Raw genomic sequence first — 14,737 nt, 5'->3', positions numbered from 1 at the left:
CTACTTGATTTATGATGAGCTTAGAGGGCAAGAAACATGGCAGAGACACTCACTCCTGTGATGAAACAGTCAGGGAAATATGTCACCTTAGAAGGCAGCAGCTTGAAGCCCATTCTGCCTTGTGTCTGTATGTATTCTCAATTATCATAAGTGATTTATGCTTCCTCCCCTGGTCAGGAGCTGTGGTATGTGTAAACCATGAACTGAAACCGTTCTGCATGGTCAGCCACTACAAATAAGAAAGTACACAGCAGGGGCACAGTTATAAGATTATCTCAGCATAGAAACATTTTTTGTAACACATCCAATTGTGAAACTTATTATTAGTCTATGATCTATTCATTAAAATGCACTTTGTTCGTAGGAAACTATTTCAAGGATATTTCTTGTTTATTCTGGTTCCCTATTGGTATAGAATGATTTCTGGTTGAATAGGGTATGGTTTTCCTATACTGTCCTAGCAGAACAGTGTATAAAGAATTTTAATAAATAAGTCACACATTGGCGGTTTTTTAAGACATGCGTTTGTGTGTATCTCAAAAATAAGTGGGTGCAGGGGGCTACATAGATATTGTGTTGGAACGGAACAAGATGTCAAACTAAGCATAAATACAATAATAGATTTGCCCCAATGTTCTTATTCTAAATTATCCAGAAAGATTATGTTGATTCTTGCCAATAAATTCCCTTTCCTTAAACTTAACAGGCATTATCAATAAATAAAAATTATTTCATTGCACACACTATGACATCAAACAGAAATTTTAAGTTCAAATCAAATATTTCTTTATTGTAAGTTCCATAGACCTTCCAGTGCAGAGTGAAGTGAGTAACATTTCTCACTGTTTTAAGTAATCTAAAATCTATTTATTTAATATATAGGGATGTTGGATGCTAATGGAGAACATCCATAATTCTCCCAAACTAATGATGTCACTTGGAGAAATTCTAAAATCTAAGAAGAACCCTGAGAAAAACTTCAGACTTTGGCTTTCTGCTCAAGCAAGAGAAGATCTACCAACATCACTGCTTCATTACACTGTAAAAACTGTTGTGGACACTCCAATGGTAAAGAATAAACTCAGTAGTGCCGTAAAGATACTTATATTTAACCTTAAAGGGGTATTCCCATCTCCAACTTCCTATCCCAATATGTAGTAGGTGTAATAATAATAATAATATTGGCATATATCTCCAATTATAAATGTAGCATAGTTCTTCTGATTTGTTATATTGCTTATCCCATGTGCAGGCATTGCAGTAACCTAGGTATCCATGGTTACAAACACCCATACAATGACATAGCGAATCAGAAGAACTATACTACATTTCTAATTGGATGTAATTGCTAATAATAATATTATTACATCTACTACATATTGGGATAGGATCTTGGAGATGGGAATACCCCTTTAAAGACGTCTCAGTAAACCCTCCTAATTTTGTGCGTAATGTAGTGTATGTAAATTAAAATCCTTTCTGATCGCTTTCTTCCCCGGTTTCCAGCGCGGCTCTGGTTCTCTACGGGACCACATGATCTAAAAAAAACTTGAAAAAATTGGATTATTAATATACTTGTATTACATCACATACATAACTAGATGTGTATTTCCTGAAGGAAGTACAGATAGTGGTTTGAAATGGTGCCTGGGCTGCCCCTTTAAGAGAGACTTGCCTGCTGCCCCTGCAAGACTTTCAACTCAGGATCCGTTTTAACTGAGTGCCTCTCAGGGGCCACTTTGGCCTCAGGGTCTGATTTGGTGGGTGGGGTGCCTCAGGATCTGATTCCTTGGCCTGGGCTCCTCAGGGCTTGAATTGTTGGTGGGGATCCCTCAGGCTCCGATTTTGTGGGTGTGGCCCCTCAGGGTCCGATTTTGTGGGTGTGGCCCCTCAGGGTCCGATTTTGTGGGTGGGGCCCCTCAGGTTCCGATTTTGTGGGTGGGGCCCCTCAGGGTCCGATTTTGTGGGTGGGGCCCCTCAGGGTCCGATTTGGTGGGCGGGACCACTCTGGGTCCGATTTGGTGGGCGGGACCACTCTGGGTCCAATTTGGTGGGCGGGACCTCTCAGGGTTCAATTTGGTGGGTGGGGCCATTCTGGGTCCGATTTAGTGGGCGGGGCCCCACAGGGTCCGATTTGGTGGGCAGGGCCTCTCTGGGTAAGATTTGGAGGCTAGGGTCGCTCAGTCTCCGATTTGGAGGCAGGGGTCGATGAGCTTCCGATTTGGAGGCCGGGGTCGATGAGCTTCTGATTTGGAGGCCGGGGTCATTGAGCCTCCGATTTGGAGGCCGGGGTCGTTGAGCCTCCGATTTGGAGGCCGGGGTGGCTCAGCCCCCGATTTGGAGGCCGGGGTCGCTCAGCCTCCGATTTGGACCCCAGGGTCGATCAGCTTCTGATTTGGAGGACGGTTTGGCTCAGCCTCCGATTTGGAGGCCGGGGTGGCTCAGCCTCCGATTTGGAGGCCGGGGTGGCTCAGCCTCCGATTTGGAGGCCGGGGTGGCTCAGCCTCCGATTTGGAGGCCGGGGTGGCTCAGCCTCCGATTTGGAGGCCGGGGTGGCTCAGCCTCCGATTTGGAGGCCGGGGTGGCTCAGCCTCCGATTTGGAGGCCGGGGTGGCTCAGCCTCCGATTTGGAGGCCGGGGTGGCTCAGCCTCCGATTTGGAGGCCGGGGTGGCTCAGCCTCCGATTTGGAGGCCGGGGTGGCTCAGCCTCCGAATTGGAGGCCGGGGTGGCTCAGCCTCCGAATTGGAGGCCGGGGTGGCTCAGCCTCCGAATTGGAGGCCGGGGTGGCTCAGCCTCCGAATTGGAGGCCGGGGTGGCTCAGCCTCCGAATTGGAGGCCGGGGTGGCTCAGCCTCCGAATTGGAGGCCGGGGTCGATCAGCCTCCGAATTGGAGGCCGGGGTCGATCAGCCTCCGAATTGGAGGCCGGGGTCGATCAGCCTCCGATTTGGAGGCCGCGGTGGCTCAGCCTCCGATTTGGAGGCCGCTGTGGCTCAGCCTCCGATTTGGAGGCCGGGGTCGATCAGCCTCCGATTTGGAGGCCGGGGTCGATCAGCCTCCGATTTGGAGGCCGGTGTCGATCAGCCTCCGATTTGGAGGCCGGGGTCGATCAGCCTCCGATTTGGAGGCCGGGGTCGATCAGCCTCTGATTTGGAGGCCGGAGTGGCTCAGCCTCCGATTTGTAGCCTGGGGTGGCTCAGCCTTCGATTTAGCGTGTCGGCCCTTTAAGACTCATTTCGGTGCGCCGGCCCTTTAACAATCACTTTGGCGCGTTGGCCCTTTAAGAGCTAGTTTGGCTCACTGGGCTTCTTCTAAATCAACTTTGGCAGACATTCTCTCTCAGGGGCATGTGTCATGTGATGAAGCTAGATTTGCATTTGTGCTGTGGGTTTCGCTTTAAGAGCTGATATTATGTGGCAGAAGCTCTGTCCTTGGGGCGTCATGTGACGTTCGTAGGCGTTGGCATAGTAACTGGGTGTGCCTGCGCATATCAATGAGCTTAACTGCCATTTCAGTCGCCTCAGGGCACGTTTTGCCATTTCACATTGAGAAGCATTGGTGGGCGGGGTCCCTCAGGGTCCGATTTGGTGGGCGGGGCCCCTCAGGGTCTGATTTTGTGGCCGGAACCCCTCAGGGTCCGATTATTTGAGTGGGGCCCCTCAGGGTCCGATTTTGTGGCCGGGGCCCCTCAGGGTCCAATTTTGTGGCCGGGGCCCCTCAGGGTCCGATTTGGTGGGCGGGGCCACTCTGGGTCCAATTTGGTGGGCGGGGCCACTCTGGGTCCAGTTTGGTGGGGGGCCCTCAGGGTCCGATTTGGTGGGCGGGGACCCTCAGGGTTCGATTTGGTGGGTGGGGCTCCTCAGGGTCCAACTTTGTGGTTGGGGCCCTTCAGAATCCGATCAGCCCCTCAGGGTCCGATTTGGTGGGCAGGGCCACTCAGAATCCAAATTGGTGGGTGGGGCCCCTTAGGGTCCGATTTGGTGAGCGAGGCCCCTCAGGGTCCGATTTGGTGGGCGAGGCCCCTAAGGGTCCGATTTGGTGGGCGGGGCCACTCTGGGTCTAATTTGGTGGGCGGGGCCCTTCAGGGTCCAATTTGGTGGGTGGGGTCCCTCAGAATCCGATTTGTTGGGCAGCGTCACTCTGGGTCCAATTTTGTGGCGGGGCCCCTCAGGGCCCGATTTGGTTGGTGGGGCCCCTCATGGTCCAATTTGGTGGGCGGGGCCCCTCAGGGTCTGATTTGGTGGGTGGGACCCCTCGGGGTCCGATTTGGTGAGTGGATCCCTCAGGGTTTGATTTGGTGGGCGGGCCCCTCAGGGTCCCATTTGGTGGGCAGGGCCCCTCAGGGTCCCATTTGGTGGGCGGGGACCCTCAGGGTCCGATTTTGTGGTTGGGGCCTTTCAGAATCCGATTTGGTGGGCGGGGCCCCTCAGGGTCCGATTTGGTGAGCCGGGCCCCTCAGGGTCCGATTTGGTTGGCGGGGTCCCTCAGGGTCTGATTTGGTAGGTGGGGCCCCTCAGGGTCCGATTTGGTGGGCGGGGCCTCTCAGGGTCCGATTTTGTGGTTGGGGCCTTTCAGAATCCGATTTGGTGGGCGGGGCCGCTCAGGGTCCGATTTGGTGAGCGGGGCCCCTCAGGGTCCGCTTTGGTGAGCGGGTCCCCTCAGGGTCCGATTTGGTGAGCGGGGCCCCTCAGGGTCCGATTTGGTGAGCGGGGCCCCTCAGGGTCTGATTTGGTGGGCGGGATCTCTCAGAGTCCAATAGGTGGGCGGGGTCCCTCAGGGTACGAATTGGTGGGTTGGGCCTCTCAGGGTCTGATTTGGTGAGCAGGGCCCATCAGGGTCCGATTTGGTGGGCGGGGCAAATCTGGGTCTGATTTGGTGGGCGGGGCCCCTCAGGGTCCAATATGGTGGGTGGGGCCCCTCAGGGTCAGATTTTGTGGGTGTGGCCCCTCAGGGTCCGATTTGGTGAGCTGGGCCACTCTGGGTTCGATTTTGTGGTTGGGGCCCCTCAGGGTCTGATTTGGTGTGGGGTGTGGCCCCTCAGCATCTGATTTTGTGGTTGGGACCCCTCAGGGCCCGATTTGGTGGGCGGGGCCCCTCAGGGTCTGATTTGGTGGGCGGGGCCACTCTGGGTCCAATTTGGTGGGCGGGTCCCCTCAGGGTCTGATTTAGTGGGCGGGGCCCCTCAGGATCCGATTTGGTGGGCGGGGCCACTCTGGGTCTAATTTGGTGGGCGGGGACTTTCAGGGTCCGATTTTGTGGGCAGGGCCATTCTGGGTCTGATTTGGTGGGCGGGGCCTCTCAGGATCCGATTTGGTGGGTGGGGCCACGCTGGGTTCGATTTGGAGGCCAGGGTGGCTCAGTCTCCGATTTGTAGGCCAGGGTGGATCAGCCTCCGATTTGGAGCCTGGGGTCACTCAGCTTTCGATTTGGCGCTCCAGCCCTTTAAGGCTCATTTTGGTGCGCCGGCCCTTTAAGAATCACTTAGGCGCGTCGGCCGTTTAAGAGCTGGTTTGGCACACTGGGCTTCTAAGTCCACTTTGGCGTACATTCTCTCTCAGGGGCATGCGTCATGTGATGAAGCTAGATTTGCATTTGTGCTGTGGGTTTCGCTTTAAGAGCTGATATTATCTGCCAGAAATTGTGTCCTGGGGGCGTCATGTAAAGTTCATAGGCGTTGGCATAGTAACTGGGTCTGCCTACGCATATCAATCAGCTTATCTGCCATTTGAATCGCCTCAGGGCATGTTTTCTCTATGGCAAAATTTCCCCATTGAAAAGCATTGAGACAATACTTTCCAATGACTGGAAAATAAATTTTCTAACGCAAATTGCACAAAAACTACAAATCCGATCGAAACGAAAATTACTTAGCACACTGCTCGTGGACGCTGGCTTCGAAACGACACCTCAACGGAGTCTGTGCATGTAGCGGTTCGGGCCGAATTAATTGCGGAAATCAACTGAATAATAAGAATGAGTTAGCAACTTTCGGATTACAACATTAATACTAGATGTGTATTTCCTGAAGGAAGTACAGATAGTGGTTTGAAATGCTGCCCAGGCTGCCCCTTTAAGAGAGACTTGCCTGCTGCACCTGCAAGACTTTCAACTCAGGATCCGTTTTAACTGTGGGTGCCTCTCAGGGGCCACTTTGGCCTCAGGGTCCGATTTTGTGGGTGGGGCCCTCGGGGCCCGATTTTGTGGGTGGGGCCCCTCAGGGTCCGATTTGGTGGGTGGGGCCCCTCAGGGTCCAATCTTGTGGCCGGGGCCCCTCAGGGTCCAATTTTGTGGGTGGGGCCCCTCAGGGTCCAATTTTGTGGCCGGGGCCCCTCAGGGTCCGATTTGGTGGGTGGGGCCCCTCAGGGTCCGATTTGGTGAGCGGGGCCCCTCAGGGTCCGATTTGGTGAGCGGGGCCCCTCAGGGTCTGATTTGGTGGGTGGGGCCCCTCAGAGTCCGATTTGGTAGGTGAGGCCCCTCCGGGTCCTATTTGGTGAGCGGGGCCACTCTAGGTATGATTTGGTAGGCGGGCCACTCTGGGTCCGATTTGGTGGGCGGGGCCCCTCAGAGTTCAATTTGGTCAGCGGGGCCCCTCAGGGTCCGATTTGGTGGGCAGGGCCCCTCAGGGTCCGATTTTGTGGCCGGGTCCCCTCAGGGTCTGGATTTGTGGGTGGGGCCCCTCAGGGTCCGATTTTGTGGGTGGGGCCCCTCAGAGTCCGATTTTGTGGGTGGGGCCCCTCAGGATCTGATTTTGTGGCCGGGGTTCCTCAGGGTCCGATTTTGTGGCCGGGGCCCTGAGGGTCCAATTTTGTGGGTGGGGCCCCTCAGGGTCCGATTTTGTGGGTGGGGCCCCTCAGGATCCGATTTTGTGGTTGGGGCCCCTCAGGGTTCAATTTTGTAGGTGGGGTCCCTCAGGGTCCGATTTTGTGGCCGGGGCCCCTCAGGGTCCGATTTTGTGGCCGGGGCCCATCAGGGTCTGATTTTGTGGTTGGGGCCCCTCAGGGTCCGATTTTGTGGGTAGGGCCCCTCAGGGTCCGATTTTGTGAGTGGAGCCCCCTGGGTCCATTTTGGTGGGCGGGGCCACTCTGGGTCCGATTTAGTGGGCGGTGCCCCTCATGGTCCGATTTGGTGGGCGGGGCCCCTCATGGTCCGATTTTGTGAGTGGAGCCCCCTGGGTCCATTTTGGTGGGCGGGGCCCCCCTGGGTCCGATTTGGTGGGCGGGGCCTTTCTGGGTCCGATTTGGTGGGCGGGGCCCTTCAGGGTCCGATTTGGTGGGCGGGGACCCTCTGGGTCCGATTTGGTGGGCGGGGCCCTTCAGGGTCCGATTTGGTGGGCGGGGTCAATCTGGGTCCGATTTGGTGGGTGGGGCTCCTCAGGTTCCGATTTGGTGGGCGGGGCCCCTCAGGGTCCGATTTGATGGGCGGGGCCACTTTGGGTCCGATTTGATGGGCGGGGCCCTTCAGGGTCCGATTTGGTGGGCGGGGTCACTCTGGGTCCGATTTGGTGTTCGGGGCTTCTCAGGGTCTGATTTGGTGGGTGGGGCTCCTCAGGGTCCGATTTGGTGGACGGGGCCCCTCAGGGTCTGATTTGGTGGTTGGGGCCCCTCAGGGTCTGATTTTGTGGCTGGGGCCCCTCAGAGTCCGATTTTGTGGCTGGGGCCCCTCAGGGTCTGATTTTGTGGGTGGGGCCCCTCAGGGTCTAATTTGGTGGGCGGGGCCCCTCAGGGTCCGATTTTGTGGTTGGGGCCTCTCAGGGTCCGATTTTGTGGTTGGGGCCCCTCAGGATCTGATTTTGTGGCCGGGGTCCCTCAGGGTCCGATTTTGTGGCCGGGGCCCCTGAGGGTCCAATTTTGTGGGTGGGGCCCCTCAGGGTCCGATTTTGTGGGTGGGGCCCCTCAGGATCCGATTTTGTGGTTGGGGCCCCTCAGGGTTCAATTTTGTAGGTGGGGTCCCTCAGGGTCCGATTTTGTGGCCGGGGCCCGTCATGGTCCGATATTGCGGCCGGGGCCCGTCAGGGTCCGATTTTGTGGGTAGGGCCTCTCAGGGTCCGATTTTGTGGGTAGGGCCCCTCAGGGTCCGATTTTGTGAGTGGGGCCACTCAGGGTCTGATGTTGTGGCCGGATCCCCTCAGGGTCCGATTTTGTGGGTGGGGCCCCTCAGGGTCCAATTTTGTGGTCGGGGCCCCTCAGGGTCCAATTTTGTGGTCGGGGCCCCTCAGGGTCCAATTTTGTGGGTGGGGCCCCTTAGGGTCCAATTTTGTGGGTTGGGCCCCTCAGGGTACAATTTGGTGGGCGGGGCCACTCTGGGTCTGATTTGGTGGGCGGGGCCACTCTGGGTCCAATTTGGTGGGCGGGGCCACTCTGGGTCCGATTTGGTGAGCTGGGCCCCTCAGGGTCTGATTTGGTGGGCGGGGCTCCTCGGGGTCCGATTTGGTGGGCGGGGTCAATCTGGGTCCGATTTGGTGGGCGGGGCTCCTCAGGTTCCGATTTGATGTGCGGGGCCCCACAGGTTCCGATTTGGTGGGCGGGGCCCCTCAGGGTCCGATTTGATGGGCGGGGCCCCTCAGGGTCCGATTTGGTAGGCGGGGCCACTCTGGGTCCGATTTGATCGGCGGGGCCCTTCAGGGTTCGATTTGGTGGGCGGGGTCACTCTGGGTCCGATTTGGTGGGCGGGGCTTCTCAGGGTCTGATTTGGTGGGCGGGGCTCCTCAGGGTCCGATTTGGTGGACGGGGCCCTTCAGGGTCCGATTTGGTGGGCGGGGCCACTCGGAGTCTGATTTGGTGGGCGGGGCCCCTCAGGATCCGATTTGGTGGGCTGTGCTACTCTGGGTCTGATTTTTTGAGCGGGGCCACACTGGGTCCGATTTGGAGGCCAGGGTGGCTCAACCTCCGATTTGGAGGCCGGGGTGGTTCAGCCTCCGATTTGGAGGCCGGGGTCACTCAGCTTTCGATTTGGCGCGCCGGCCCTTTAAGACTCATTTCGGTGCGCTGGCCCTTTAAGAATCACTGTGGCACGTCGGCCCTTTAAGAGCCAGGGTGGCTCACTGGGTTTCTAAATCCACTTTGTCGCACATTCTCTCTCAGGGGCATGTGTCATGTGATGAAGCTAGATTTGCATTTGTGCTGTGGGTTTCACTTTAAGAGCTGATATTATGTGGCAGAATCTCTGTCCTTGGGATGTCATGTGACGTTCGTAGGCGTTGGCATAGTAACTGGGTCTGCCTGCGCATATCAATGAGCTCAACTGCCATTTCAATCGCCTCAGGGCACGTTTTGCCATTACCCATTGAAAAGCATAGGAGACAGTGCATTCCAATGACGGGAAAAAAAATTTTCAAACGCAAATTGCGCAAAAACTACAAATCCGATCGACACGAAAAATACTTAGCACACCTCTCGTGGACGCTGGCTTCGAAACGACACCTCAACGGCGTCTGTGCGTGTAGCGGTTCGGGCCGCATTAATTGCGGAAATCAACTTAATAACTAGATGTGTATTTCCTGAAGGAAGTACAGATAGTGGTTTGAAATGGTGCCCGGGCTGCCCCTTTAAGAGAGACTTGCCTGCTTCCCCTGCAAGACTTTCAACTCAGGATACGATTTAACTGTGGGTGCCTCTCAGGGGCCACTTTGGCCTCATGGTCTGATTTTGTGGGTGGGGCCCCTCAGGGCCTGATTTTGTGGTTGGGGCCCCTCAGGGTCCGATTTTGTGGTTGGGTCCCCTCAGGGTCCGATTTGGTGGGCGGGGCCTCTCAGGGTCCGATTTGGTGGGCGGGGCCCCACAGGGTCCGATTTGGTGGGCGGGGCCACTCTGGGTAAGATTTGGAGGCTGGGGTCGCTCAGCCTCCGATTTGGAGGCCGGGGTCGTTGAGCTTCCGATTTGGAGGCCGAGGTCAAAGAGCCTCTGATTTGGAGGCCGGGGTCGATGAACTTCCGATTTGGAGGCCGGGGTCGATGAGCCTCCGATTTGGAGGCCGGGGTGGCTCAGCCTCCGATTTGGAGGCCGGGGTGGCTCAGCCTCCGATTTGGAGGCCGGGGTGGATCAGCCTCCGATTTGGAGGCCGGGGTGGCTCAGCCTCTAATTTGGAGGCCGGGGTCGATCAGCCTCCGATTTGGAGGCCAGGGTGGCTCAGACTCCTATTTGGAGGCTGGGGTGTCTCAGCCTCCGATTTGGAGGCCGAGGTCAAAGAGCCTCTGATTTGGAGGCCGGGGTCGATGAACTTCCGATTTGGAGGCCGGGGTGGCTCAGCCTCCGATTTGGAGGCCGGGGTGGCTCAGCCTCCGATTTGGAGGCCGGGGTGGCTCAGCCTCCGATTTGGAGGCCGGGGTGGCTCAGCCTCCGATTTGGAGGCCGGGGTGGCTCAGCCTCCGATTTGGAGGCCGGGGTGGATCAGCCTCCGATTTGGAGGCCGGGGTGGCTCAGCCTCCTATTTGGAGGCCGGGGTGGCTCAGCCTCCGATTTGGAGGCCGGGGTGGCTCAGCCTCCTATTTGGAGGCCGGGGTGACTCAGCCTCCGATTTGGAGGCCGGGGTGGCTCAGCCTCTGATTTGGAGGCCTGGGTCGATCATCCTCCGATTTGGAGGCCGGGGTGGATCAGGCTCTGATTTGGAGGCCGGGGTGGATCAGCCTCTGATTTGGAGGCCGGGGTGGCTCATTGTCCGATTTGGAGGCCGGGGTGGCTCAGTCTCCGATTTGGTGTGTCGGCCCTTTAAGACTCATTTGGGTGCGCTGGCCCTTTAACAATCACTTTGGCGCGTTGGCCCTTTAAGAGCTAGTTTGGCTGACTGGGCTTCTTTTAAATCCACTTTGGCGCACACATTCTCTCTCAGGGGCATGTGTCATGTGATGAAGCTAGATTTGCATTTGTGCTGTGGGTTTCGCTTTAAGAGCTGATATTATGTGGCAGAGGCTCTGTGCTGGGGTTCAAGTGAAGTTCGTAGGCGTTGGCATAGTAACTGGTTCTGCCTGCGCATATCAATGAGCTCAACTGTCATTTCAATCGCCTCAGGGCACGTTTTGCCATTTCCTATTGAAAAGCATTGGAGACAGTGCATTCCAATGACGGGAAAAAAAATGTTCAAACGCAAATTGCGCAAAAACTACAAATCCGATCGACACGAAAAATAATTAGCACACCTCTCATGGACGCTGGCTTCGAAACGACACCTCAACGGAGTCTGTGCGTGTAGCGGTTCGGGCCGCATTAATTGCGGAAATTAACTTAATAATAATAATAAGAAGAAGAAGAATAAGTTAGCAGCGTTCGGATTACAATATAGTGGTTTTTTCAAACCACTATAATAAGAAGAAGAACTAGATGTGTATTTCCTGAAGGAAGTACAGATAGTGGTTTGAAATGGTGCCCGGGCTGCCCCTTTAAGAGAGACTTGCCTGCTGCCCCTGCAAGACTTTCAACTCAGGATCCGTTTTAACTGTGAGTGCCTCTCAGAGGCCACTTTGGCCTCAGGGTCTGATTTGGTGGGTGGGGCCCCTCAGGATCCGATTCCTTGGCCTGGGCTCCTCAGGGTTTGAATTGTTGGCGGGGATCTCTCAGGCTCCGATTTTGTGGGTGTGGCCCCTCAGGGTCCGATTTTGTGGGTGGGGCCCCTCAGGTTCCGATTTTGTGAGTGGGGCCCCTCAGGGTCCGATTTTGTGGCCGGGGCCCCTCAGGGTCTGATTTTGTGGCCGGATCCCCTCAGGGTCCGATTTTCTGGCCGTGGCCCCTCAGGGTCCGATTATGTGGGTTGGGCCCCTCAGGGTCCGATTTTGTGGCCAGGGCCCCTCAGGGTCCGATTTTGTGGCCGGGGCCCCTCAGGGTCCGATTTTGTGGCCGGGGCCCCTCAGGGTCTGATTTTGTGGTTGGGACCAATCAGGGTCCGATTTTGTGGTTGGGGCCCCTCAGGGTCAGATTTGGTGGGTTGGGCCCCTTAGGGTCCGATTTAGTGGGCGGGGCCCCACAGGGTCCGATTTGGTGGGCGGGGCCCCTCAGGGTCCGGTTTGGTGGGCAGGGCCTCTCTGGGTCCGATTTGGAGGCCGGGGTGGCTCAGCCTCCGATTTGGAGGCCGGGGTGGCTCAGCCTCCGATTTGGAGGCCGGGGTGGCTCAGCCTCCGATTTGGAGGCCGGGTGGCTCAGCCTCCGATTTGGAGGCCGGGGTGGCTCAGCCTCCGATTTGGAGGCCGGGGTGGCTCAGCCTCCGATTTGGAGGCCGGGGTGGCTCAGCCTCCGATTTGGAGGCCGGGGTGGCTCAGCCTCCGATTATGAGGCCGGGGTGGCTCAGCCTCCGATTTGGAGGCCGGGGTGGCTCAGCCTCCGATTTGGAGGCCGGGGTGGCTCAGCCTCCGATTAGGAGGCCGGGGTCGATCAGCCTCCAATTTGGAGGCCGGGGTGGCTCAGCCTCCGATTTGGAGGCCGGGGTGGCTCAGCCTCCGATTTGGAGGCCGGGGTGGCTCAGCCTCCGATTTGGAGGCCGGGGTCAATCAGCCTCCGATTTGAAGGCCGGGGTCAATCACCCTCCGATTTGGAGGCCGGGGTGGCTCAGCCTCCAATTTGGAGGCCGGGGTGGCTCAGCCTTCGATCTGGAGGCCGGGGTGGCTCAGCCTCCGATTTGGAGTCCGGGGTGGCTCAACCTCCAATTTAGAGGCCGGGGTGGCTCAGCCTCCGATTTGGAGGCCGGGGGTCGATCAGCCTCCCATTTGGAGCCTGTGGTCACTCAGCTTTCGATTTGGCGTGTTGTCCCTTTAAGACTCATTTCGGTGCGCCGGCCCTTTAACAGTCACTTTTGCACTTCGGCCCTTTAAGAGCCAGTTTGGCTCACTGGGCTTCTAAATACACTTTGGCGCACATTCTATCTCAGGGGCATGTGTCATGTGATGAAGCTAGATTTGCATTTGTGCTGTGGGTTTCGCTTTAAGAGCTGATATTATGTGGCAGAAGCCCTGTTCTGGAGATGTCATGTGACGTTCGTAGGCGTTGGCATAGTAACTGGTTCTGCCTGCGCATATCAATGAGCTCAACTGCCATTTCAATCGCCTCAGGGCACGTTTTGCCATTTCCCATTCAAATGCATTGGAGACAGTGCATTCCAATGACGGGAAAAAAAATTTTCGAATGCAAATTGCGCAAAAACTACAAATCTGATCGACACGAAAAATACTTAGCACACCTCTCATGGGCGCTGGCTTCGAAACGACACCTCAACGGAGTCTGTGCGTGTAGCGGTTCGGGCTGTATTAATTGCGGAAATCAACTTAATAATAATAAGAAGAAGAACTAGATGTGTATTTCCTGAAGGAAGTACAGATAGTGGTTTGAAATAGTGCCTGGGCTGCCCCTTTAAGAGAGACTTGGCTGCTGCCCCTGCAAGACTTTCAACTCAGGATCCGTTTTAAATGTGGGTGCCTCTCAGGGGCCACTTTGGCCTCAGGGTCTGATTTGGTGGGTGGGGCCCCTCAGGATCCGATTCGGTGGCCTGGGCTCCTCAAGATTTGAATTAGTGGCCGGGATTCCTCAGGGTCCAATTTTGTGGGTGGGGCCCCTCAGGGTCTGAATTTGTGGGTGTGGCCTCTCAGGGTCCGATTTTGTGGGTGTGGCCCCTCAGGGTCCGATTTTGTGGGTGGGTCCCCTCAGGGTCCGATTTTATGAGTGGGGCCCCTCAGGGTACGATTTTGTGGGTGGGGCCCCTCAGGGTACGATTTTGTGGTTGGGGCCCCTCAGGGTCCGATTTTGTGAGTGGGGCCCCTCAGGGTCCGATGTTGTGGCCGGGGCCCCTCAGGGTCTGATTTTGTGGCCGGATCCCCTCAGGGTCCGATTTTGTGGGAGGGGCCCCTCAGGGTCCGATTTTGTGGGTGGGGCCCCTCAGGGTATGATTTTGTGTCCGGGGCCCCTCAGGGTCCGATTTTATGGCCGGGGCCCCTCAGGGTCTGATTTTATGGCCGGGGCCCCTCAGGGTCTGATTTTGCGGGTGGGGCCTCTCAGGGTCCGATTTTGTGGGTGGGGCCCCTCAGGGTCCGATTTTGTGGCTGGGGCCCCTCAGGGATCGATTTTGTGGTTGGAGCCCCTCAGGATCCAATTTTGTGACCGGGGCCCTCAGGGTCTGATTTTGTGGGTGAGGAACCTCAGGGTCCGATATTGTGGGTGGGGCCCCTCAGGATCCGATTTTGTGGGTGGGGCCCCTCAGGATCTGATTTTGTGGTTGGGTCCCCTCAGGGTTCAATTTTGTAGGCGGGGCCCCTCAGGGTCCGATTTTGTGGCCGGGACCCCTCAGGGTCCAATTTTGTGGTTGGGGCCCCTCAGGGTCTGATATTGTGGTTGGGGCCCCTCAGGGTCCGATTTTGTGAGTGGGGCCTCTTAGGGTCCGATGTTGTGGCCGGGGCCCCTCAGGGTCTGATTTTGTGGCCGGATCCCCTCAGGGTTCGATTTTGTGGGTGGGGTCCCTCAGGGTCCGATTTTGTGGCCGGGGTCCCTCAGGGTCTGATTTTGTGGCCGGGGCCCCTCAGGGTCCAATTTTGTGGGTGGGGACCCTCAGGGTCCAATTTTTTGGCCGGGGCCCCTCAGGGTCCAATTTTGAGGGTGGGGCCCCTCAGGGTCCAATTTTGTGGGTGGGGCCCCTCAGGGTCCGATTTTGTGGTTGGGGCCCCTCATGGATCGATTTTGTGGTTGGGGCCCCTCAGGATCCAATTTTGTGACCGGGCCCTCAGGGTCTGATTTTGTGGGTGGGGCCCCTCAGGATCCAATTTTGTGGGT

The 14,737-nt window shown here is 56.7% G+C and overlaps 1 protein-coding gene across 1 annotated transcript in view; it reads left to right on the top strand.

The window, feature by feature from the left end:
• The window catches only part of LOC141100933 (uncharacterized), a 516,918-nt gene that overhangs the window by 458,176 nt on the left and 44,005 nt on the right, over positions 1 to 14,737 (top strand). The window contains exon 97 of the mRNA XM_073589707.1: positions 883 to 1,068. Within this exon, the coding sequence (XP_073445808.1) occupies positions 883 to 1,068 (186 nt within the window). The remainder of the gene's footprint in view (positions 1 to 882; positions 1,069 to 14,737) is intronic.

The sequence above is a fragment of the Dendrobates tinctorius genome, unplaced genomic scaffold (genome assembly GCF_039654945.1).
Source record: "Dendrobates tinctorius isolate UK_male_01 unplaced genomic scaffold, ASM3965494v1 ptg000111l, whole genome shotgun sequence".
NCBI lineage: Eukaryota > Metazoa > Chordata > Amphibia > Anura > Dendrobatidae > Dendrobates > Dendrobates tinctorius.
Note: the sequence above shows the minus strand (reverse complement) of the source record. Positions and strands in the feature narration are given on the sequence as shown.